The 27,877-nt window shown below is 38.8% G+C and overlaps 1 protein-coding gene across 18 annotated transcripts in view; it reads left to right on the top strand.

Moving 5' to 3' along the window:
* The window catches only part of mef2aa (myocyte enhancer factor 2aa), a 103,552-nt gene that overhangs the window by 64,662 nt on the left and 11,013 nt on the right, over positions 1–27,877 (top strand). For 10 of the 18 annotated variants that reach the window (XM_065283148.2, XM_065283151.2, XM_065283147.2 and 7 more), the window contains 3 exons: positions 10,666–10,797; positions 10,865–10,999; positions 13,094–13,319. In XM_065283148.2, coding sequence (XP_065139220.1) covers positions 10,666–10,797; positions 10,865–10,999; positions 13,094–13,319 — 493 coding nt within the window. The remainder of the gene's footprint in view (positions 1–10,665; positions 10,798–10,864; positions 11,000–13,093; positions 13,320–27,877) is intronic. The other 8 variants (XM_065283159.2, XM_065283157.2, XM_065283161.2 and 5 more) reach the window with 2 other exon arrangements.

Raw genomic sequence — 27,877 nt, 5'->3', positions numbered from 1 at the left:
TTTCATACAAATATTAGGCTACTGCATGTCTACTAAACTACAGATGATGGTAATAGGATAATATGAAGTTTATGCCAAGTGTAGAGTAGGCATATAATAATAAAAGTAGCCTACCGCGTTTGCTGGCTTATTACGTTTTTACAAGATTGCAGCTTAATCACAAGTAAACAGTCTATAGTCTAACGTTATGTCTACTGTATAATTTCATTTGTTTTTTAATTGTAATGTAAACATTACAAAATGTATTGACAAAGTTAATTGTATACGTTGCATTATTTCATAACATTGGCCGTTATTCGTTGGCCATAAGAAATCGAAATTAGACAAATGACTACGTACACATCACAACACAACACTTGAGTTTAGATGGGCAAAAAAAACATGTAAGAGAAACGAGTGTTTGTTAGCAAGTCTGCTAAATGCTCTTATGATCGTAAGCTAGCTAGACCCTTGTTGAAGTTATTTTACTGGTCTAATTATCAACACTGGATGAATGAACAGCTTAGTAAAAAAATACACACTACAAGCAAGCGCAACCACATACAACATAGACCGCAAACAAATTTACAAATAAGAGATTTACTTACTTGTCCATCAACAAGATCGCCAGATCAGCATCCCTTTTGCATCCAGGGCTGTCTATTAGCTCACGCCAACGAGTAAAAACCTGACCGAGTGGGACTCTTGTCCGGTTCCTAACTCGGTCAGATTCTCTTTTTCGCTTTCTACTCTCTTCCGAACGGGTTTTCTTAGCTGTTTCCCTCATCGAGCATCACGTCTCAAATGCGCGCGTGCAGTTGTTGTTACAGGCTTGTTTGACTTCGTGCAGCGCTGCAGGAACCGACAGCCGGATGACGTCAAAGTGCCGTCTCGGATCATTCTCGCGGTACTTTTACGTCATCCAACTGCCGGTTCTTGCAGCGCTGCACGAAGTCGAACAAGCCTAACGTGTGTGACGTCGTTGCCGTAAAGCAAGTCGTGATTCTCGCGAGATTTGTCAGGGGCGGTTCTCTCAAGCTTGCATTGCTGGTTTTGGTAGCGGCGTCCTTCCCGAGCCTCAACAGGGGGATGATTCGCCATACTATGACTTCGTTTACCATCGAAATGACTTTGAAGCTGTTATATTAAGGTAAAATAACTGCATAGTGTGTCTTTAATGCTTGTTTTGTCCAATTTTTAATAATTTTAAGTCATCTTGAGGCTCTCTTGGAAATCTGCTGAGGCCCACCTGTGGGCCCTGACCCCGTGGTTGGGAAACACTGATCTATTGGATCATATTGCTGTTTGCTACTCACTGCAATTTTTTCTCGGCCTTGCCCTTCCACCATTCCTTGTGACCGGAAAGTAAAAAGAGAGATCGTTTCAAAAAGGGGAGGAGATGTGTTTTTGAATAAAGTTTATTACTTTCTTCTATGGATGCTTAACGATTAATCGCGATTAATCTATAGCAGAATAAAAGTTTTTGTTTACATGATATATGTGTGTGAACTGTATATTATAAATTTGTATAAATAAATGCAGACACATGCATGTATATATTTAAGAAATGTTTACATGTGTATATACATTTGTATATTTATGTATAATTTATATTATATATAAATACCTAATATATAAATTTATTTTTTTCTTAAAATTATACATGCATGTGTGCATATTTATATATACATAATTATTATTCACAGTTCACACACCTATATGATGTTAACAAAAACGTTTATTCTGTTATAGATTAATCGCGATTAATCGTTAAGCATCCCTACTTCATTGATTTTTTTATGATAATGCCAATGACTAGATAGACTAGACAAGAATGATGGAGCTGTGTTTTGTATGACATTGATACTTGAGTCTGTCATTTGTCTAAAAAAAGAAGCGCGTTTTTCAATGCTTTAGATGCAGATGTAGCAGTGTAATAGAAACAAATGGAAACGCTATTCTACTTGAACTTAACAAAGCTCTCCGTCTCTCCTCCCTCCTTTCCTTTTCCTGGTTACCATCAGAACCAGTCCCTAGACAGCAGACGCAAAAGCTAATGGAAGTGTCCTCTTTGGCTATTGATTACGCTCCAATGGGAGGGAGAAAGCATCTCCAACACAGGCAAACATGATTGAACGTAATTCAATAAGAGCAGGAATAGTGCCTCTCTCTCTCCCTTTCTCTCTCTCAGATATTGTTTAGCTTTAAGATCTGGCACGTGTTTGCCGATTTCAGTCATGAATTATTTTCAGATGACATAAGCTCAAATAGCCTCTATAATAATTTCAACACTGATGTGAAAGATTATGTTTGCTTGCTCGGTCTTGATTTGTAATGTCGAGTCCAGGGTTTAGTAAAATTCTTAAAGATTCTGGACCTGGCACATACAGTGATGTTATGCTTCTAATTAAAATTCTTTCACTTTCAGTGATGTATTGTTTGTTCATCACACGAGTGGGTTGAATTGTTCTCAGCGGTGATGCGGACCGCCTGAGGAAGGATTTTAAATCAGTTGACACTGCTTATGCTTGGTTTTTGCATATGCTTTGATTCATAGTTAAAACTTGGCAGCTCACCACGGACCTGACTTCAAAGAAACTTTCATGCATAACACATTCCCAAATGTCTGCAATGTGTTAGGGATACATGTACTTAATTTTACTGAACTAATTTACAATTGCAAAACAAGAAATCATCTGAAAGGTTAGAAGCATGGAGGCACACTTGAGCAGAGAAATTAAGACCGCACACATGTACTGTAAACACACACACCTACTCTATTTTTTTTCATTTGAATTTGTGTGTGACAGTAATAACCAACAGACGTGACTTAAGAGTAAAGTGATAACCTCTCCCTTCGCGTCCTCCATTTTCAAGGAAACTAACTGACTATCTGAGTCATTTGTAGGAGGCTTGCCTTCTTTCCATGAATGACAGCAATGTATTCACAGTAAAGTTTCATTGCAGTACTGAGCAAACACCAGATCAGCCTAAACAATTCCATGCATTTAACACTTATCATTACAAACATTACAAACCAAAAGGGGCGGTTTCCCGGACAGGGATTAGACTAAATAAATTTAAGAGCTGTCCAAACTGAAAAAAACTTGCACTGACATATCTTAAAATACATCAGTGCCCTTTGTTTAGCCTTAAAATGAACAAAAGTATTCCCTGTCCGGGAAACCACTCCAATATGTGTCTTTTTTTAGAGGAATCATTAAAATATTGTTGTTTGTGTAATACAAAATAATACATTCTGAAAATGTATTTTATTAACTATTTAATTAATTAAATAAGGCCCACTTGACATGTCAGATGTCCGATTTCAAAGTCCCCGTCGACCTAATTTGATTTGAAATCGTAGTGACGTGAGAAGCTGATTTCCAGGAGATTTTTCACTGCTGGTGACCTAAAAAGATAAAACCACCAACTCATTTAATATATGCATGCCTCTGTGAAGCAGTCCACCATTAACCCATTTGGTTGTTTGTTAAATATGATTTCTAGCCCACTCGCCACCCCAGCGTCTCGTCCTTTGACCGAACAAACCACACAATGAGAGTATCAAGGCCACGGTCAAGGCCGGCGGTTTTCAGGGCGGATGGCAGGAGGCCGGAAGGCTGGCGAGGTGCGTGTGGAGAGGTGCGCCCTCACAGATTGATGAGGCCTGCTCGGTGGCAGGGGTATAGAGTGTTACAGAACAGACGTCCTGCTGGCACGACCTACCCTCTCTGCTTTCTCCTCTCTGCCTTATCGGAACTCCTAATTGTCCTTATGAATATTTTAGAGGAGAGGAGGAATGGAGGGGTTCGGGGGGGCTATTGTTTCAAGGGCTCTCATGGCTAATGATCCAGTCTGTGGGTCAAGATGGTTAGGAGTGAAAGACAGGTAGGAGGGAGAAAAAGACTAACTAGTTTTGGAGGAAATGGGTGAAGGGAAGAAAAATGAGAAACGGATATATTTGTCACATGGAAATTTCCCACTTCTTTCCCCTTTGTTCGTCATTAACTGTAATAGCTTCACTGTAGATTTCTGTGTTAAATAGATGAGATAATTTATTTAGACCAGTGGGACTAGAAAGCAACATTAGTTCATTGGAAGGAAACTTTGATGACTTTGATATGCCTTCACCTCAATTTTGGTTTCAATTCCCAATCTGCAGTCATGTCTCAAAATACCCTTGATAGTGAATATGTTCTTTTCTGCACAGTGGCAACTAATAGCTTGATCAAGCCCGCCAGTGTACTGTCTGTGAGCATCTGCCTGTCTTTGTGGGAAACTATTGCTCCTAGAAGTGTAACACCATTGCTAACTAACATGAAATGCCATCTTCATATAAAAACAGCAATCTCAGTGGTCGACCAGTGGTAATTAACTGTGATGCATGGCAAAACTGAGACGAAACCATGCTTTTTCTTAGAACCGACAGAGATGCATCAGGCACTTAAACTTCTGCTGTTATTTATGTGCCATTCATTGTGAAGCAGCTTTTTGTCTGGCGGGGGGGATTCGATTTCACTGTATATTGTTTTATTCCAAACAGCTGCGCAAAGATCATAATTACCAAACGTTCAGCCGGACTCACTTGCTGTAAATGAGCTCCCGCTGTCCAGCTTCCTGTAAGAGGAGCACAAAGACAATAGCACAGAGGCAGGAAAATCACGCATGACATCACATCCATAGAATAATATCTGAGCAAAGTTCAGTACAGTAACAGATTTCCTAGAATAGTTTTTTTTTAACCTACACTATAGACATTAATAATATGGGTCATTGTGGGAGGATATGCTTGTTTGTGCAGTTGTGCTATTAGTGGTGTGCTACGTCACATCACGTTGGCCTGCTTGAACAGGCCCTAACAGCGGCATTTCTTTTAAACCAAGTGAGGGAGAAAGAACAACAAACAGTTTTTGGAAAGCAGGAACAAAAAACTGCATTTCTCGCTAACTAGCATAATCTCTTATCTTCTTCATTTTCGGTTTTGTGCAAAAATAACACCCTTTGGTTTGTTTGTTGACATGTTGCAAAAATCAACCCTTGCTATGTGCTCAAAGTTGTCTGAAAACAAAGTTTGATCATAACTGCCGTCAAAGAAAATGATCTTATAATTGAAGCAGCACCAAGGCTGTGAATTTTTATGTAATGTGCAAATCGGCAAGACAGAAAACCAGAAATTGTTTTTAAATGCGTCTTGTATAGACTTAGCCTAACGTAATATATAAGGGCAATATATGCACTGATTTCTAAGATGCTTCCCGCACTCAAACCACCATGATAATGACACAAAGCAAGATGCACCAAACACAGTTGTGATCTTTTACAGTTTAGCATGCTGACTTGCTCAGTTGGGACAACACTGCAGGGTCACAGTTATAAACCCCATTCACACAGCATGCTGATCCCAGAAAAAGTTCCATAAAATTGTCAGCGTGCCTTCTGTGTGATCACAAACACATCCCATTATTGTTTCTGGGATTTCTCCCATAACATTTACGGAACGCGTCCTGTGTGAACAGAAGGCAGAAACAATGTGACGTAGTAAGGACACGTGCCATCGCAACAAGAAGTAATCTTCCAGCTCTTCCAGTGCTTGAATCTATTTTATGCAAGAAGTTTCCTGGAAAAAAATCCATATTATTCCCTGTGCAGTGTAGAATAATATCATAAAAATTCTAGACTTTTTAAGCACACGTGCTAAACTTTTCACTTTAAATGCTTATATCTTCTGTAAGCGAATGTTGATTCATACCAAAATGCTTTTTTGCATGTGTTTGACACATGAAAACATCTCAGGTTACGTATGTAACTGTTGTTCCCTGAGAAGGGAACCAGACACTGCGTCTCCCTTGCCATACTTCCTGCGTCCCTGTAATGCCATCTTTGGCAATATTTCAGATAGCGATATACTTCCTGGCTCCCGGGTCACCCTATCTTTGTCATTAAGCCTCACCATTGGTTAAATTTGATATACACATTCAGACGCATTTACCCTCGGAGGCGTCCCCAAAGTGTCACCGCAGTGACACAGAACGAGTTCCCTCAAAAGGGAACTGTAACAATGTATCTTAAAAGGTAACACAATGTAACCTTGTTCTCACTTAAAATGTGTAGTCCTTGAATTTGTGGGTATTTGACCTGGAAAGTCTTTGAAAGGTCCTTGAATTTAAAGGTTAACTAAGGTGTGGGAACCCTGAAGAGAGATCATGGATAAAAAGCAAACTAAAGATGCTGTGGACAAAATCCACCACATGCACAATTACAAGTACGTCCCGTTTCTTTACGGGGTCTTTACGTGATGTGTGTAAATGCACACACAGATTTATGAAAAACTGGCAGTATGAATGAATCAAAATCAAACTATTCCCAGACAGAGCCTAAACAAATTTTACATGGTTTTTTTTCCGTAATCTCTATGCTAAAAACTTGGTTACACCACCTAGACAGAGCACGCCTCCATTTCAAACATAAGAAAAGCAGTATATGTCTGAAAGTAAAATTAAAGACCTCTTTTTACCTCGTTTTACATTGGTATGCACTTTTTTTAGATAAACAAAAACTAAAAAGTCTTCGCACACACAGCTGTCACCGTACTGTGTGATTTAATCAGAAACGGAGGATAAGCTCTCCACCCTCACTCCACCCATTACACAGCTCGCACTCTGTCATCATCCTCCATTCTTTCTTCTTTCATTTTTCTCCAGCTCCTGCTTTATTTTGAATGCTGGGCTTTTAGGCTTACAATTTCCGACTATATTTGAATCTTCCTTTATCCACGTGCAGCACATGAATAAGTCAATACAAAAGACCTTTGATAGAACGGGGGTATAAGTGAAATGCTTTTCGACGTATACTGTAAAGTGCTTGTGCCATTTCACTGTGCGAATGTTGACTGGTAACGCAGAGTAGGTAATGAAAGAAGCTTATGCAAGCGATGGTTTCTTTTATGTTTTTACAACCAGACTTGATGATTTTAAATCTTAATGCTTCTGAATAAATTCCTGCCATAAACACTTTTTACCTCCAGTTTGATATTTCTTATATATCACATCTGTCCAAGTATATAAAACTATTTGTGAACATACTTAGCTATAGTTTAGATACAAAATTGTCCCTAGAAGTGAGCTAAACCTTCCTTGAGTACATTCTCATTTAGGAACCGAACTTAATAATAAAATAATAATAATAATAATAATAATAATAAACTTAATACTAAATTTAGCTTTAGTATTAGTATTTAATTGTTATAAATAATGTTTAATAGCAATTTTTTTGTTTATAGAAAAGAAGGGTTTAAGTGTCTGCTTTCTCATTTTCTCATGTTATTCAGGTCTTGTTTCATCACACACACGCACAGATCCAGTCAAATGAAAACACTACGCATTTATGTTGCGCTGGCTTGACGTCACTCTCATTTTTGTGTCGACTGCCAAAGTTTTATCAATACAGGTCTTTTGGCGAACCTTCTATTAAAAAAGCGAATATCGGCATGAATATTGGCGGCTGTCCCACTGTCCTGTCTCCGAGCCATGCGGGACATGCTGAACAGATTACACAATATGAGTTTTCAGCTCCCTCTCCAGAACCGCTTACGCCAGCACTGCCCACTCTCCCTCTTTCACACGATCTCACACACAGCGCGAGCTCCACGCTCTCATAACAATAACACTCCTTTTCCCTTACGACATCTAAACTCATGATATTAGATCTTCAGGTATAACAGAAATAAAGACAGCAGATTATAAAGTGTTACTTGATGTAAGCTGCTCGCTAGATCTCTTCTGATGTTGTGTTTACAATCATCCCTCGAAAAAAAGTAAGAAAAGCTGAAAATGCTACACTTTGCCCTCTTGATGAGAAAGCATGGCAGACTTGCACTTAAAGGTGTAATTAAGAATGTAAATGATCCAGTTTAATCAAACTTGCGATCAGTCTCATACCCCCATCTGTGCTTGTATTTCCCAGATTCACACGCATCCAAGTGTGTCATGCATCGGCAGTGGTTTATTTCTTGCAGCACTGACAACTTTTGATCGTGCCCTTCTATGGCCATGCTTACACCAGGGCTCTTGATTGGCTGATTTGTGAGGTGAAGGGGCTGACAGGTGTTAGGGAGAGGGGACACCTGTTCGGACATGTGCTGATGTAGTGATCCATTTACTAGAGCTGCGGGCAGTGTCTATGGGACACCCAAAACACGCCAAGGTATTTAAAGAGGAACTTACCAGCGTGCCATTCCAGTTTTTAGTCTTTGAAGCACTGGAGGCCATGATATGCAAAACAAATGGCAATGCTAGTGTATTTGTGTGTAAGATTTGCTTCCATTTATCTCATTTCCAACGTATTTACTATTAACATGTAAAGTGTCCGTACTGTATTTCGACAGCTCCACAGTCCAGGAGATTGACTGCGCTTTGTTTTGATATGTTATTGTGCTGCATCGCCAGGAACGTGTACCCATGAGGAGGCTGGTCTGGCAGCCGTTCTTTCCACAGGGGCTCCTCCCTGTCGACTCAGGCCCCAACGGACGGGTGTGTCCCTGGGGTTACTGTGGAAGTCAGCAGCCCTGCCCTGCTCACACAGACCTCGCTGCCCTGCTCCAGCCACAGTACTTGCCACATAATGAGCAGGTTGGGACTATAATTTGCAGGTCCTGATGGAATCTGTGGCACTCTGGGGGAGAAAGTGCATAGTTTCACTGGTAAACACAGTGTTTCAGAGAACCACATAGGGCCCTGTAAACAGGAAATGACCCGGGAAGGCGTTGCTCAAAAAGTAAGTGCAAGAGCCACCTTCGGTACCGCACTAAATAGCTTCATGGTTACAGAAGGTCCCGGAAAAGCCATATATCTGCTCCGTTTTGTGCTGTCATTAGACAGATAGAAGCTAGATGGATTGCACAGCACTATGCATTATGAACGCTTTTCAAACTTTCCTGTGCACATGTGCCAGTGAGAATTCTCAGAGCTTGGTTGCACATTTTGTTAGATAAAGTAGATAAAGATCAACAAAGATCTCACTTCAATTCACTGAAATACCAGAGGAGAGCAGCTGCACTGCGAAGGCACTCTCACACACAAGCATACCTACGCAGTCACACACATTGTGAGAGACTAAGGGGCTTGTTAGTGTATGTGTGCTGTGCTTCACTTCCTTCAAAACATGACTTTTTCATCTGAAAGAACATGTGACCTCTGCTACCACACCGCCCTGAGGTAGTCTTATTACAGAGGCTCTATCTAGCAAGAAATAGACCGGGGCGTCAAATGAAGATTTCCCATTTTCAAGCGCCCTGACACCCTTTGCTGTCGTCTTGTTAACGCAGTCAATCTGATGCGCAACCAAAAGTGTGAAAAATAAAAAGGTTAACACGTTACTGAAAGCCTGTATAGTACTGTATGTACTGTAAATTTCATCATGTATAACTTCATAAGGGATTGTACAGTATATACTGTATATACCACTTACCGATAAGGTGTTGATTAATACATTATTATAATTTTTTTCTATGTAGATATTATACCAGTCTTACATACAGTATTATACCACCTGACTACTGTATAAAACGTATAGTTTTGGAATACTTTTAGAAATCAGATATGTTTAAATAGAAATGATTTAGGAACAAAGTGTCTTATCTCTCAGGGTAAAAAGGATGATGATACTAAACCTGGTGGTATGACCTCTGCACTTTGCACTTAATATAATCAGTCCCTTCCATGCTTAAATGTTAGTGACCGGATATGATAATCCATTCAATTTGTACATCACTTTCACATTGCTCCTGTGAATGGCAGGGATGCTGAATTACAGTAAGAGAGTTTCTAAAGCTCCGCACTGTGGGAGCCCCTTATGTGTGTGTGTCTTCCAGCTGGGTGGCTTATGATAACTGAAAGATAATGAAATATGCATCACAACACACACACATGCTGAGGGAAATGTATGTTCCTAAGAAAGAGTCGAAGGGGAGGGAGGGAGAGAAACGCACAAAGACGATTTGGTTTTCTAGAGCTTAATGTTTTTAAGGGAAAGGATAAGGAGTGACAATTCAATTTCCTCCCTGGGGACTAATGCAATAGGCATGGTGCAACCATCAGCGTGTTAGCTCTTAATGTATTTGCCGAATTATCCATTGAACTGTTACCAGTTCAATTTCATCCTAGCACTTTTGTGCTCACTAAGCAGATGTTACAGAAACACACAATTACAGTCAGGAGTGAAGTTCATTAACTATTTCTTTACTAAATGCTGTGAGATTAGATTGATCATATTGTACTATCCTTATTTAGGTGGTTTATTTTGGTGATATTTAGACATCATTTAATTTGATATTACAATAAATAAATGTTCATAGTCAGAGTAACAGAAGTAAATGTTTGGTTTTATGTGGTGTATTGACGTTAATTGTTGAAAATTCAGGGTAAAGTTATCTAGTAGGCTAATGTTAAATCAGTATTATTTTAGCAAAGTGTTTATAGCTGTTATTACAATTTTTTATTATAAATTATTTGTAGTATGTTTGTTCATTTGGTATAGAAGAAATAATAAAATATTATTAAATAAGCATAAAATAATTTCCTAAAAATTAGCGTCCTGACCAGGCCAGTAGACAAAATCCTAATTGTTGAGCCCTAGTTTGGGTTTCAAATGCCTACGTATGTGTGAATTTTCCAATTTTATTTTCAGAAATTAAGAAACAAAGGCCATAATGACTGTGCCAGTCCTGATCCAGATGACTGTTTCGGTCACAGTCCCCTCATGGACGACCGTTTCGGCAAACTAAACGAAGAGAGTGATTTAATGTACAAGCGCTGTGGTGTAAGTACTGTCTCCTTTCTCTGCCTTTTTGTGTTGATCCCTCTTTTTATGTTGATGTTCACTACAGGCGCTTAACAAGAAAGAACACAGAGGCTGTGATAGCCCGGATCCCGACTCCTCATATGTCCTCACCCCTCACACAGAAGAAAAATATAAAAAAATTAATGAAGAGTTTGATAATATGATGCGAAATCATAAAATCGTAAGTAAATGCAATGTTTTTGCTTGGCTTTGTGGCAGAAAGGATACACACCCCCTTTTCATTGCCTCACCCTTAACCTCTCTCAACAAATAAAGACTTTTAAAGCATATTTACTCTTTTGTCCAGTGGAATTGCACTTATGTTTTTAATTTTGTAGCTTTTTTCTCTCACCCTAATAAGATCACATTGTTTAGAAAATATTTAAAAAATCATGAATTCATCATGAATTATTCTATAATTAATTTTCAATCAATTCTCATCAAAAAATTACATATAGTGGGTGCCAAAAGTTTAAAGTTAAGTGTATCTATTTTGCATTCATCTTATTTAATAAAATTTTTGTAATAAAAAAATAATTCAGTATATTATAACAAATTGAGTGAAAATGTTTTTTTTATTAATTTAAAAACATTACATAAAGTATTTGGATCTTTTCCTTATTTGCATTAATGTAAACATATACAGTACCTGATCCTGCATGGACTTTACAATTTATGTACAAAAACCTGTTGATTTATGTTATTTCACCATGATTTGAAAGGTTTCCAATGATCACCCTGTTTGCTTCAATAGAAGCAAGGACTTATCGTATACGCCCTTGAATACCATAATGCTAGTTTCATATTATTTATTTTAGTTAGACTCTCTCTCAGACTATCATTTAGATGTTTTTGGAGAAAGATTAACAAACCTCTGCATGAGACTTTTTTGCGAGAAAGTGCACAGTATATTGTCTAAGGAAATGCCTACAAGTCCACTGACTGTCTAGTATATTGACAGATTCATTGGTTTGAAATAATTGATGTGTTCTTCCCAGCACTTAGCCAAACAGATCTGGAAATTGAATCTTTTCTCTCAGTACTGTGCTCTGTCCAGGTCATGTGATGGAGAAGATTTTCCGTTCTATAAAGACGGAGAGATTCTCTCACCATTTCTCCTCCAACAGAAATGATTTTTTATTCTCACTCCTTCTGGTGGGTGGCAACACCAGAGCCCAGTATCTTAGTGTAATAACAAGCTGAACTTGAGCCAAATATGGAAAATTCTTAGTCACAAACTTGGATATCTATAGCCTTTTTACGTTTTAAACATAATGTGACACAATAGTGATCTTGTTGGGTGGTGATCATAACATGCACCTGATAGAGGGTGCGAGGTGATTTTTTATCGCTGCACCGAATGGACATAAACAATGCTGCAGTTTTTTTGTGTTATTAACCACTAATATCTGTACTAACTGTCTCACTGCACTGTTAAGTGGATGTAGTGGTTTGTCACTGCCCCTACTCACACCCACTCTGTGAATAACTATGAATAGTCAGCAATGCACTGCCTGTTGATTTTATTAAGACACACTATGCATTAATGCAATCACATGATTACCTGTTGTTATTTAAGCTCATTAGAATAAGATTTTCATATGTGTATTCCGATTAGACTTGAAATGTAAATGCTGTAAAATAATAATAATAATTATATATATAGTGTTTTTTTTTGTGTTTTGTATTTATGGTTTGTTTTGTAAAAGGGCCAAGTGCAGTGCTGGCTATAGCCATGCTTGACTCAAAAGCTATTTCAAGTTATTGCCGAAATGTGCATGCCTTTGTAATATATTTCATCTCGAATTGTTGTTTTATGTATTAAACCTGGGTCAAAATTGGTGTTCCAAGCACAGTACAAATGACTCCCAGTAGGAGATTTCTTTTCCAGGAGTATTTTTCACTTTTTGCCAGGCTTTTTGGACAGCCCAAGGTGATCCAGAGATCTCCCTCCCGAGATTACGTTTTTCCACCCGGCAATCTGTCTCCTGTTTTATTCCATTGTATGATAAAAGCACCAAAACTCACGGGCCATCTTTCAATCCTGTTAGAAGCTTAAAGACGTGTGCAACCATTCTTGTTGAATGAATTTGAACACTGCAAAAAACCAACTACATGCTATTATCGTGCAATTTCTTGTTAGTCACTGTTGTAGAGATGAATCATATAGTTTGAATCAATTATCTGTGTTATTGATATGGGGATATTAAATAGCACATGTTAATTTGCTCTGAAGTTTTCCTCACATAAAGTTATGTGTGTGCATCTGTTTCAGCCTACAGGCCTTCCCCAGCAGAACTTCTCCATGCATGTGGCTGTGCCTGTGTCAAACCCCAACGCCATGTCCTACAACCCCGGGGCCTCTTTGGGAAGTCAGAGCCTGTCAGCCGCCACTGCCTCTCTGAGTGATGGTGCCATGCTGTCTCCACCTCAGGGTTCCCTGCACAGAAACGTAGTGTCTGCCGGGCCCCCGCAGAGGCCCCCTAGTACAGGCAGTGCAGGTTAGTGCTATTCCCTAGACATATTTTAATTTCTACCATGAAAAGTAGGGCAGTTTCATTACTGTCACATCTTGAAATCTTTTCAGCGGCTTCTATGTCAAGTTATGTGTTTTCTGTATTTAATACAGATGTTGTTTTTCTACGTCTCAGATAGTGAGATCTGTTAGAGGAAGTAATAATGAAACAATGTTTTTTCCCAGCTGCTGTGCACAGACATCGTTGTGTTTCTTGATATGCTTGGTGTTTCACACCTCAGTACTGGCATGAGAGGAGCGGAAGTGAGATCAATTAGTAGCCTCCTGGAAGTGGTCTCCATGACGACAGCAGGGCTGTAATGCCGTCTGATCTGCTCTTTAAGCTGGTCTGACAGCAGTGGGCTTTGTGGCTGGGCCGCACCAGCCCGAGTGTGAAGTGCGAGAGACAGACAGACTGACAAATCCGAAAAAAAGAGATTGTTTTACAATTGCATTTAAATGCATTTCACAAATATTTGAAACAAATGAAAATGCAATGCAAAGATACAGATAATAACGTCTTGATGTAAATTTTTTATGTAATATTAAAACTAAAAATTCAAAAATACTATTTTGAATGTGGCCCTAGTGTGCGCTGGTCAATGTTTTAAGTTATTACACGAGTGTTAAATGCATGTTTTTCTGTGCTGGACACATTAGTCATCCTTTTATCTCTGTTGCTACTGTATGTAGGAGGGAGGCATGATCGTAGTAAAGTGCAAAAACACTGCTGCAGTGCATCGCTGCAAAAAGTGTTTGATGTTCCAACAACACCCATTACTGACCTCAACAATACTTAAACCCTCACCCTTCACAGGCCAACACATGCTCTCTGAAGTTTGTACTCGACGGTACAAATACCGCTCGAAATCAAAACGGGACGATTTTTTTTAGCCTTTCTTGTATAACTGACTTAAGAGAGATTTTCTGGTTCAGATTTTATTATATTTACATTTTTATACTTTGATCACTATACAAAGATCACTTGCCTTTGATTGTTTTGTAGATAAGTTAAATATATTATTTTAATACCAATATAGACTAAAATGCTAGCTGCAACAAAATAGATTATATTTCTAAATATAATTATCCTTCATAATGTAAAGATTATTCTGTAAAAATGTAACCTTGATATCTTTTATATTGACAGAGTAAAACCATGTCAATGATTGAAATGAACGTAAGTAAAATCAAACTCTAATTCTCCTAATAACATAATTAGATTATAAGAGCTTTTACAGGCAGACACACACAGACGTTGGTATATGTGGTTTACGGGGCCAATTCCATAGACGCAATGCATTTTATACGGTAAAAACTGCAACCTAACCTACCCCTGTCCCTAAAGCCCGATTTATAGTCGTGCGTAGGTTCCGTAGCCTGTGCGTAGCTCTGCGTAGCCTGACGTGCACCTCGGAAAATTTTAACAGCTCGTCAGATCTACGCAGACCGCAAGTGCTGTGATTGGTCCACCAGAACCCCTCCCATCAGGTAAAAAACTGCGTCATAGGTATTTCCGTTTGCAACGGTGAAAACAACGATGTGCCAAGTTGAGCAGTGATTTAACTCAAATTTCAACAAAAGTCACTGTTTATTTACTTCCATCATTGCTGGTCTTCTCAAATCATACACAACAAGTTGCTGTTTCTTCTTCGTTTGTGGGTTAACGTGCCAAGCTTCTTCTTCTCTGACAGTCGCGCTGCTACTGTGGTTACACGCGTGGATACTGCCTACCAGCGGTTTGCGCGTCGACGCAGACGACGACGCAAAAGTATAAATGAAAACCGACGTGGAACATAAGCCGTCGCGGCTACGCCGTAGGACCTACGCATGACTATAACGAGCCCTTAACCCCAACTGTCACAAAAACCTGTTGGCAGACTTTAATCTATGAAAAAGTACCATTTAGGGCCAGATTTACTAAACGGGGCAAATTTGCGTGCAAGCGCAATTCCAAAAATGCGCCGATGGGAGTGGTAATATCTGCGGGTTATTTAAGTGCAAAATTAAATAACACAGGCGCAATTATAGCTGATTTCTATAATGACCAAAGCAATCTACTAAGAGCAGCGCAAATTAGTTCAGGGTCACAAATAAGCAGAACTAATCTTGAATTCAGCACCACGGACATCACAGCTAATGAAGCCATTGTACACTAGAAAGTGTAGTTTTGAAACAACTGGTATTGTGTAAATTCTCCTAGTGACTCTTTTTTCATTTCCTCTTGCAAATAAAAAATAACATGGCTTGGCGTTGCAAACAATATTTTCGAATAATATTTTTCTATAAAATGATTTGGCATTGCAAACAATACTTTGCGTGTTAAAACAATCCTCTGCATTGTATCACACGTTCTCTGCTCTCTGTGATGCCTCTTTTTTCTGCAATAATTTCAGACGTGCTTTTTTCGGCGTTAAATAATAGCGCAAATGCCATTCATAACACACGCATAAAACATTAGTAAATTGCATTGCGTGAATCATTTAAATAATCTCCTCCCGAAAATTTGCCGTCTGAAAGGGAAACTCCTAAAAATTCATATGCAATAAGGTCAGTCGCAAAAATAACTAGACCACACATTTTCAGCGCTAATGATACACTGCGCGTCTTTAGTAAATCCCTACATAGTCATTTAACGCCAAAATGATAGTTTGCGCTTGTGCAAGCTGTTAGTGAATCTGGCCCCTAGTATGTTTTTTAAGATGTTCAGTAAACCATGTTTATAGCATACTAAAAATGTCGTTATATACTATTCATGTCCCATAAACCACATATACCAACCCACACAAACACATATACCTGTATACTCCTTCTGAAAAAAAAGTGTTAGGGTGTTGCTGGCTTTATGGTCACCAATCTATTTAAATATGTTGTTTTTCGGTTGCTGCGGTGTTCTGTGTGAGGATATTTTCATTTTAACACAATGATCATCATCGAATGAACACTTCAGGATCTTGCCGGAAGTTGTAGGTCATCCTTGTACTTTTCACCTAATGTTTTTCGAATATTTTAAATTCAGACATACTAATTGCTTTGTCTACTGATTTTTGCCTACTATATAGTAGGTGGTTTGGTCGCAGCGAATTTGTACTAGTGCTTTTTTGTTGCTAGGATGTTGCAAGTATATGAATATACTGTAACTCAATGTGTTTCCACCGATTGTATGGTCCACCAGGTGAAAATGTATCCTGATTGCTTAGAAAAGCAAAACACTCTTTTCCCCAACCCACATAAATTTGAGGTATTGTTCATGTCCTTGAATGTTGAAGGTTGAGTTATGCAGTTATGCAGTTATCTTGTCCCTAAAGATATGGGCTTGTTTATATCAAAAAGGGTTTGCAGTAATAGAGATGCTTGATTAGTTGTCTTTCTGAAAAAAGTGGGAAAATTGAAATTAGTTTGACACACTACAAGGAGCAGGTTGCTGTGTTAGTGGGCTGTTCTGTATACTCACACCCGCAGATGAAGGATACAGGCGGTTAATCATCTCATTTTGTACTTCTCATTAGGTAACATGCTGGGTAGCCCAGAGCTCACAGTGCCAAACGGCATAGGCTCCAGCCTTGCAGGTAAGACCTCGGGGGTGACTGCACCAGTCACGCTGCGATCCTGAGTCAATAAATGTTATGCTTGGCCAGGGTTTGTGGATCCATATTTTAAGTTGATGGCTTGATTAACTTGGGATACCACATTATTTGCCCCTGCTCCGTTTGTGATCAGACAGTCTTGTGATTCTCCCTCGTTGTTTCTCATCTGCTTAGAGAATAACCGGCATGTTACAGTAGAGCACACCACAACCCCCCACCTCTCTCTTGATATTTGGAAATCTAGGCCAGACCGTTATGAGCCAGTGATGGATGTTGAAGTGCCTCTGCCCTTTATGAGGACATCAGAAGGATATTATCAAGGGTTTTCTATGGCTTCTCAAAAAACGAATTAGCATATTATGATTATCATTCAAAGAAAACCTCAGAGGTTGTGTCACAGGCCCCTGAGCTGCATTACCTGCCTATGGAAGAGCATTAAGTTGTATCAGTGGGATTGTGTCAGTTTCAGGTTCCAGGGCAAGGGGAGGTGTTTGATCGAGCGAGTGTAAACAGTCATGTGATGTTGGAAAATGGCGGCAGCTGCAACGTTTCTGCCCTGCTGCTTGTGTGTACACACACTGTCAAGTCATGAAGGACACGCGCAAGGTCATGTGTCCAACTGTTTCTCCCTGACAGTTACAAATACAAGGGTTGCCTCCATTCTCTAGCGGGCCGCTCTGTCTATGTCACCGGTAGAGCAGGGCTACTTTTTCAACATTACAAAGCATCCCAACACAAAAGCTTGACTGCTGGAACGACCGGGCTGAGAGATTCATGCTCTTTCACGTGAACTTGAAGGTTCCTCTTGCCCTAATTTGTTTATCCTGGAAAACTTTAAAGGAAAAACAAATATCAAAACCCTCAAGCAATCTGTGATACATATGTCCATCATCGTTTAGGCGAACACATTTAAAGTTATTTTAGTTAATGTCTGTGCTCTTGCAAGCTTTATAATGGTAGAAAACAGGGATCAGGGAACGTCTAACATTAAACCCCCAAAACGTGCATTCATCCTTCACAGAGGTAATCCACACGGTTCCAATGGGTTAGTAAAGGTCTTTAAAAACTATAATAACCAGCTTCCAATAAAGGCAACATCTTGAGCTCATGCCATTTACGTGAGAGTTTTTGCAGAGTTAGCGTTTTTTGCCATAGGTTGCGCAATGACTCTCGTAAATTTCTTGAGTCCTTGAAGCCATGTGGATTACTTCTGTGAAGGATGGATGCACTTTTTGGACTTTAAAGTCAGAAGTTGTTCCCTGATCCCTGTTTTCTACCATTATGAGCTTGGAAAATCATGGACATTTACTCAAATGTGTTTGTCTAAAAGATGATGTACATATGTATCTTGGATTGCTTAAAGGTGAGTACAGTACATCATGGGGTAATTTTGAAATATTGTCTGTAGTATCGCTTTAAAAGGAAAACACCACAGTTTTTCAATATTTTACTATGTTCTTACCTCAACTTAGATGAATTAATACATACCTATCTTTTTTTATTGCGTGCACTTTTAATCTTTGTACAGCGTTTCTTGAATGTGTTAGCATTTAGCCTAGCCCCATTCATTCCTATGGCTCCAAACTAAAGTTTTATTTTGTGCCACCATACTTACTCGTAACTACTAGTCTTTAAATAGGGAAAACATGGAAGTGTTTGGTGGCTTCTAAATTCATCCCTGTTTGGAGCCATAGGAATGAATGGGGCTAGGCTAAATGCTAACACATTCACGACTCACTGTACAAAGATTAAAAGTGCACGCATTGAATAAAGATAGATATGTATTAATTCATCTACAGTAAATTGAGGTAAGAACATAGTAAAATATTGAAAAACGGTGGTGTTTTCCTTTAAGGTGGAAGGTGGGCTCACCTATACAAAAGTGACGGCTCTGTGCAAAAGGCTTAGGTTCACAGCAAGGTTCCTCTGTGTCTGTATTTGTTTTTCCTGGTGTACAAAATGGTTAACGGTTTCAGCGGCTGATTCAGACAGGCAGGTAAATAAACTCAGCATTTCCTTTAAGGCCTCGGCCCCTGCCTCCATCCCTCCTGCCCCCCTCCCGAGTTTCCTTCCCCCTATTGACAGGTGCATCTGTTTTCCTGGTACTGTGGCAGTCCTTATACGGCTGGCGTAAGCCTGCTAAATGCCTGACCCAGCAAAACCCTGCAAACATTCGGACCATGACAACCCTCTAAGGCACAATGACCAGACAACCTATCATAAGCATTCTATGGCGCTGAGAGACAGGAACAGGTGGGATTTAACCATCTTTTAACCAGCTGCAATTATATTCACAGATATTTGTTTACAGAGTGAGAAGTGACCGTGACTCGCTTTACTGAATGCACACAGACAGACAATAAGAATAATATTGAGTCTCATAGTGTCCAACACTTTATTGTAATGAATACTTCAGTATACTTTATCATAGGCACAGTAACATGGAGCTGATTTCAGCGGCATTATGCATTTACTGCCTTTCCTTTCTGTTAGTCTTTTAGTGATTGTCATATTATTATCATATCTCAGTAGAATTTACATTTGAGAATTGAAACAAGCATCGCTAGACATAAATGGCATCTGTGCTAAAGCCAGTTAGTGCCATATTGTAAAATGTAAATCTGATAAAACGGAGATCAGGAATTTTTCGCGATTCATTTGGATTTTAAAGTGACAAATAAATAATAGTCAAAGTTAATTTACTTTCTTTATCTTAAATGATTTGGGTCTATGGTACAAACTAGTAACACTCCCTGCTTTTGAATAAGATGATACACTACCCTAGTGTGCCTTGTGGGGGCATTTTGGTACTGGATGTACAGTGCTTAGTTGGCAGTGGCATTATGGGATGTGGCAAAGAGCGTTTTCCCAAGTGTCTCTCTGGTCACATAGCGCAGGCCTTTGGCTCTCTGATCTCATAGTGCAGCTGTTGTTTGTTCCAAACAGCCTGAACTGGCGTGGCCGCTTTGGAGAGGAACCACTTCAGTGCTCCTGTCAGATGGCCATTCCTTGCATACTTCTGATTTTTCACAAGCACAAGGCACAGGGAGAGCAGGGACATCTCAGAGCACAGCCGGAAAGGAATGCAGCTCACGGCAATCGTCCTCTGCCGTCTTTTCCCTGTGTAGAGCTACTTCATATTGCCTGAATGAGTTCAGCTGAGCGCTCTGTCACCAGTAAAGCCGAAGAAATGGTGAAGACGATCCAAGCATTAATCCAAGGACATACTGTACACATAATCTTCACTTTTCTCTATGTTAAAATACCCAGCTGGGGTGCAAATTAATTTCGGTGTTCGTGAAATATCAGGCTGTTGTTGTAGCACGATTCATTTCTTTTCTGTAGCAGTTTGGTGTTTTTCCTAACCATGTGCAGTTGCTGGAGGTCATGATGACTAATCTGGAACAAAATGGCTTAGTTTCCTCTCAGAGTTCTCGGATATGGTAGAGCACCATGGTTCCAGAAGAACGTTTGCTTTTGGATTATATTCGGTTAAGATTTTATTTTCTTGTTGATTTGTTTAGGGAACAGAAGGCTTAGTTTTGGTCAAATTGGCCAGATTTTATTGTTGACTAACAAATCATTGGCAGTGCTTTTATTGACGCAGGAAAAATCTCTTCCCACATGGTAAAATTTTTAAAAAGAGAAATAAAACCAGTTGTCTATGCAGATTGGCACACTAAAGCTATACTGTCAAAAATAAAGGTACAAAGATGTCACTGGGGCAGTACCCTTTAAAAAATGTCTTTATATGTACCATTTAGGTACAAATAAGTGTATTTTTGAACTGCCAAAGTACTAATATGCACTCTTTGGTTACAAAGGTGTACCTTTTTGAAATAGTACTGTCCCAGTGACAACTTTTGGACCTTTATTTCTGAGAGTGTATGCAGAGACTTGCAGGTGAGCTCAGACATCTTTCTTATGATATTAAATGAATATATATTATAATTATTTATTCATTTTCAGTGTGGTCAGAAGTCTGTATTAGACAAAAGTTTGTATATTTTGTTTTATCTGCAATCTAATTACGATTCTATAATATTGTAAATTGTCATGAGGTACTGTGGTTGCTGATACCAAGCCCAAGTTATTATACAGTATGCTTACTGTAGCCTAGTTCCGTGGTTGCCAAACATTTCATTTTGTGACCCACTCAAAAAGGTGTAATCTATCCTGGGACCCACCAACATATTTTTTATATGGAAATATGAAAAAAATACTAATTTAACCTCTTTTATAATTGGTATCACCGGGTGGGAGGGGCTTATAAATGAGCATGCAGCCGTGTGCATTTTACTTTCACTTTTGAACTAGAGGTTGTTTACATTTGGCACATGCGTAATCTGCAGTTGCGAGGGCAACAATTGTATTAATTAAGTGCTTGAGCCAGTGTGCGCAGGTACTTCTGACGGAAGCCCGCCAGTCCCAAGCTGAGCAAATGGCTCTTTCTTAATTTAAAGCGCTGCTTGAATGATGGGTTTATTATTTTTCTTAATGAAAACAAAACAACAAAAAGATCTTGCTTATATTAAAGGTATAGCGGAAGATTTTCTTTTTCCGGGTGGATCATCAAGATTATTGGTCATCCCAGTTGTTAATCATTCATTTTTTTTTAAAGTGGATGGGCGGTTCTTTCAAAAATTCGGGAAAATCTTCCGCTATACCTTTAAACATTATATACGTATGTTATAACACAACAAGTAAACACGTGGCTTCTACCATTGTCATTATCAGTCAGCTCGCCTCACATACAGTACTCTGACAGTAATAAATGAAATCTTACACCTGCTGCCCTGTGCTGTGACGTGCGTTCAGCTCGCACTGTATTAAGGCAGCAGACACATTAACACATGCTCTCTAACAAAACTAAATAATTGAATTACTAGAAAAATATAAATGACGGTGAAAGACGGTGCCGCGATGGGCAAGTGATCTAATCTTTTAGAGGCTAAAGGTGCACCGTGTATCACCGGTTACACCGATTATCGCAACAAGCCTAAAACCTAACTTTTATTAAAAAATGTGCGACCAGCAAGTGGGTTCTGACACACAGATTAAAAACCCCTGGCCTAGTGATCACAGTTTTTAGGCATTAAATTACCTTGAATTATTTTTTTACTTTTCACTTTGTTTTTACTAGCGGTACAGTACAGCATACAGTGTTTCGTCCAGATTTCCTACTGTATATGGATCAGAATTTACTTAATGTAATATTAGATCCTAATATTAGATCTATATTTGCTGTGCAGTTGGATAGCGTAAAAGGTCAAAAATACAGTACATTCTAAGCCTGAATGAGTCAACTGGCAGCTCTACCAAAGCATTGCCAGTTATGTGTCTGGCTGCAGACAGTGCCCTATAGATACTGATTTAGTTGAGTTTTTATCTAGTTGTCCTAGCTAAATGCAAAATCTGTCCTGGTTCTTTAAGCACAGGTTTTGTGTCTGTGTGTAATGGCAAAATGGAACAGCCTTGCAAAAGCCACTTATGGCTAAAGAGCCCACAGTTCCAGAAGGTGATCTAGTCCTTGAAGCTTGTGTCTCAAATCTCTTTTGATCCAGAAGACTTTTCGATAATCTTTATCGTAACAGGACCACTTTTACGGTCTAAGCGTTTGTGTTTCAGAATTGTACAAAGGTCGAGAAACTGTAGTGAGATAACTATTAGATCTCAAATGTCTAAAAATTCTTACATTAAGATGCTTTTTCTTGATGAGCAAAACGACCCAAGAAAAAAGTCTAGTTTTTAGACCAAAATTATCAAATTTAAGTGATTTTATGGATAAAACAAGCAAAAAAAATCTGCCAATGAGGTAAGCAAAAATAATCTTGAACATTATTCTCAAACACTAAATTCAAGAAACATTTAAGAAAAATTTGCTTACCCCATTGACAGATTTTTTGCTTGTTTTATGCACAAAATCACTTAAATTTGATAATTTTGGTCTAATAACTAGACTTATTTTCTTGGGTCGTCTTGCTCATCAAGAAAAAGCATCTTAATTTAAGAATTTTTAGATATTTTTACTGAAAACAAGACAAAAATACTAAGAATTTTTTTCTTGAAAATCATTTTTTTTGCAGTGTAGATGTCGTGTTTAGATGCTTGCATTTTTAAAATAATAATAGAATTTTCAACAATGTCGTTATTTTGTTGGAATTTAAACAATCATGTTTAGTATGTTTTTTAACATTATCATAGAGTATGTATACTGTACATGAATATGATACACTTTCAGAACAAAGGATACAAAAGTTGTCACTGGAACGGTACCTTTTAAAAATGTTGGTACAGACTATGTACCTTTGAGGAACCAGTACCAATGTGTACCTTTCGGCACCAATATGCACCTCTTAGGTACAAAAGTGTACTTTTTGAAAAGTAAACTCCTCCAATGACAGTTGGGAGAGGTAGAGAGTGTACTTGACACATGTAGAGTCTGTTTACACTTGGCATTAACATGCGTTTTCGTCGATCGGATCACAAGTGGACGACGTTAATGCCAGGTGTAAACGGTGTTCAAAACGTTTTGAGATCATCCACTTTCGACCACTTTCAACCACATCCAGAGGTAGTCGAAACCACTTTCGATCGGATCGCTTTGGAGTTGCGGAACGCATATGTGGTTGAATGTGTTCAAACAGCCACACGCGACCGCCTTCTCTCCGCCCATTAATCTAATCTGAGGTATTAAACACAAGTTTTACGTCTTTTCTGACTTCTGGCGTGAACATACGGTGAACACCGCTATTTTTAGCCTTTCATTGATAAAACTAAAGCGGAGGATCTCCGTAGTTTAGTTTTGAAAGCGTGTGAAAGTTGCGCAATCCTATTTCATCAATTGCGCTGAAAATTCTAAGAAAGCTCTTACATATACACGTACAAAACTCTGTGCAGCATGTTTACTTGCTAAACAAGCAGTGGACTCCGACATAGTATTAGTTTGCGTCCATATAAACTCATAATTTCTCCCGCTCGGGTTTGAATGACAGCAGAGAGACTCGCCCACCGTCTCACAGACCACCCCCTCACAGTATTCAGGACAGAAGCGGTCGAAAGTGGACAAGAGAGACAGATTTAAATACCAGGTGTAAACGTAATGTGTCTCTCTCGTCCACTTGTGATCCGATCGATGAAAACACATCTTAATACCAAGTGTAAACAGCCCCATAGATATAAAGTTAGTCTTTATGCACCAAGGATTCCTAGGCCTGAAAAATGTGTAATATAAAAAGTTTTCATGATGTTAGATGTGGTTTTATCTTGGGATCTCAGATGTGTGGCTGATACATTAGAAGAGCAGATCCCACACATTCAATTAGTGAATTACAATAAAATTGACACTACAAGTTGATGTGTCAAAAACACCTTGTTAAAGCTGACAAGAGCCAGTTCTCAGCTTTGCAGATTACACTGACGTTCGTTATGCGTGATCGTGCACAAAGAGGAAGTGATGCAAACGTAATTCTTCCAGAAATACATAATTTGTGTTTTTATGAGCACCAATTAGCAATGTGATGAGCTGATCTTCGAGGTAATCTCAAATTCGGTTTTGAGAATGAAGCAGCGTGCACAGATGTGCTTTTGGCTGTTCTGCACCTTTTCAGTTCAAAACAAGGCATTGTCGGAGAGGGCTCGGAGTTGCTGTTATGCTACGTGCCTGGAAGCTGAATTAATACTACTGGAAAATTAAACGCTGTTGAGGAGCAATTTCAAAATTTGTTTGTGTGTCGGAAGAATATTTTTCCAAAGTGCGTTCACATACCAATTATTAAGGTCCGTACCATCCCCATCCAGATCTCCAAATAGCATCTCCTCGTTTCCATTCTTTGTAGAGGCATTATAAATGATATTTATTTTTTTGTACAAAAGGGCTCTCCAAGTTAAATATGAATTGGATTTTCTTGGCACTGCCAGTTGGAGCTCTTTTCCCAGCTCACATTGTTCCCGTGCATGGTTTCCGGAGCCAAAACAATATGGCTGCACCCGTTAAAGAGGTGCTGTTCAGCCTCATTAATTAAGACTATAATTAGAATTTGGACTCTGTTCTTTTTAATCTATTAGGGGAGGCAAAGCTTTGATTCTGAAATCCATTAGTCTTTCCTCGTTCATGCATACTTTCCCCTTTCGAAGACACTACGCTGCTCAAGGTAATAACGACTTATTAATCATTAGGACTCATGTAGTGCATTTTGTCAAAACCGGCTTATAAAAGAAAACAAATTATTTGTTCTGTAAAAGTGCCTATTATGTAACCATGCTCCCAAAAGATATTCAATTACTCAGAGCTGACAAGACGATTGAGTTTAATAAAGTAAACAACATTGCTTAACATTGTATCACTTTGTGATTATGTGATCATTTAGATGTTTTGACACTGAGCGCTCTCTTTTGGGTATAAGAAGATTCATTGTGGGATGAAGACATGTTCTTTCAGACGTGAGAGGGTTGGGGACGCTCATAACAGCTCAAAACTAAAGCCGGTTTTCTCTCAGTAGACACATCCTGTTACAGAACAGGTACCTTTTTCAGAAGCTTTTCAGGTAAATGATATCATCCTCCCTCCCTTCGATCATTATCAGAGTAATGTACTGCCAATATGTTTTTTTTTTTTACAGTAATTACACCATATTTTCCTCTCTCTTCGGTTGCAGTTCACACGTACCAGTGCTTACTATAGTATATTTCCTGTTAATGAGGTAAACATTTATAGTACCAGTCTAAAGCTTAGACATACCTGCTAATTTTTATCACTTTTTTAAAATAGTGAAGTTATTAATAAGGCTGTTAATTTAATTAGAATAATTAGCTATAGGGAAAAATAACACCTTAACATTTTTAACGCATTTAACTCACACGATCAAGCCAGTCCCTCAAGTTTATCATTTCACATGCATTCATGCCTTGCCAATTTAAATATTTAAGCACGCAAAGCAGATCTCAATGCTGTGCTCACATCATGTTGTTTAAGAAGTTTTGTGTTTGTGTGTGTGCGCGCACACGACTGCGCTTATCTTAAGCCATCTGCATTTCAAGGCTTCAAACAGCACATAAATGCTAACTGAGCATGGGCGTCCCCCCGCAAAATTTCCATTTGTTGGAGAAGATGCCATTTTTTTGTATTCTGGTGCCTTTTAATTAAACAATTGCTTTTATAGCCTAATAGTTTTGTTTACCTTGGCTTGTCGTGTCGAGGGAGTACAAAACGGTGAAAGTAGTGAAAATACGAAATGGAGTTTAATTTAAGTTTTATTTATCAGGGCATTCCTCAATTGGAATGGATTTTATTGACGGTGCTTTGACAAGTGAACAGGCATATGCTGTAAATTAGAGAAAAGGTGATTGGGTCCAATATCACCGGTATTTAAAAGTGTGCATCTTTCAATTGAAAAAAAAAACTTGCTTTTCATGTCTTTTCAGGTTGGTCTGTGGTTTAAGGTACAGAAATAAAATAAATCAAATGTAAAAAAAATACTGCATGCACTGTATTAAAAAGTTTATTGTATTTTTTGTTACTGTAAGTGTAATTTCTCAATTTCATGCCAATAGTTATGTGCGATTAAATGCGATAATTATTTGGCACATCATCTAATAATTAGATTAAAATTCGTAATCATTTGATTGGCCTGGTTATTAATGTTAGAAAATAACACATATAGACATACATGAATTACCTGTATGTAGAAAACTGTTCAATAGCTGATAAAAACTATCTTATGTTTTTGTTTCTTTAAGCATCCATTATGTACTCATACTATAGCTTTAAACACTTTCGGCCAACTTCCTGAGGTACCACTTCATAAGGATGCTTTTTAAACAGCAATGCACAGTCTCTATGTATGCTTCACTTGCCCATTACAAAAAGACTTTGAGTCAGACCTGTGGTACTGTATTTTTTCTCCATAGTAGTATGTGAGATTGTGTACTGTTTTCAGATTTAGCTGTACAATCTGACATGAAAATGCTGCTAGTGTTGGAAATGTGTCCTGGTGGGTAATGCACTTGCTACGACATATTGCATGGTGGTGCGTACGTGCGGGCGACACGAATTTAAATCTTGCTTGGATAATTTCCCAAACCCACTCCCACCCTCTTCTGCCCGCTGTTTACTTTAATCTGTCCGGAAAATGTCAAAAACAAAATAACGAGCGAATTTTACTAGAATAAGCTGTAAGCGTTACATTACGTCTGTATTTTCCTTCTTCAGCCGAGGCGTGCTTAAGTGGAGACACAGAGCAGGGCTTTCTGTCTGTCTTGTATGATGATGGCCTCCGCTCTCGCTGTCCCACAGCAAGCCCCACAGGAAATGAGTATGGGTGGGGGGGGCACAAAAAGCCCCATGACTAACATTTAATGAAGGTGCTATTACAGAGAAAATACAGGGAAATGACATTGCACTTCTCTATATATGCAATTCCAAGCAAATAGAAATAAAATGGAGAGAGAGGAACGAACGAACGGACGAACGAGAGAAAACATTAAAACTGAGATCTCAGGAGTGATTGTGCCTTTTGGGTTTGAATGCCGGCCAATTGTAATTCCTGTGTTTGTCTTTGGAGGTTACACATTGTGTGGGTAAATGACCCATGATTGTTAGAGAATATTTCAGATGGTTGTGTGAAGGAACTTGCTAACAATGTGAGCCAGCAGATGGTAGAAAGACATCTTTGTAATGCTCTGACATTCACATGAAACCAGAGACCAACAATATATATAGATCACGGTGCGAGGTCAGTCAGGTGCAGTTTTGACGGATTAGTCTGTTCTTTCTCATGTGATGACATCATTCGCACACAGATTTTTTTGTATTTGTGGTTGATGTCCCACAGACTGGCGTTCATTCTGCTATATTACATCGTGTTCCTCTCGTTGTGCTTTTTCGGGTGATTGCAACACTTGCCGCCTTTTGATTGCTTTTCATTTTGAATTTCTAATATATCCTCTTTTGTTCTTG

This window comes from Paramisgurnus dabryanus, chromosome 9 (genome assembly GCF_030506205.2).
Source record: "Paramisgurnus dabryanus chromosome 9, PD_genome_1.1, whole genome shotgun sequence".
NCBI lineage: Eukaryota > Metazoa > Chordata > Actinopteri > Cypriniformes > Cobitidae > Paramisgurnus > Paramisgurnus dabryanus.
The sequence above is the reverse complement of the archived record's forward strand: the minus strand, read 5'-3'. Positions and strand labels throughout refer to the sequence as shown.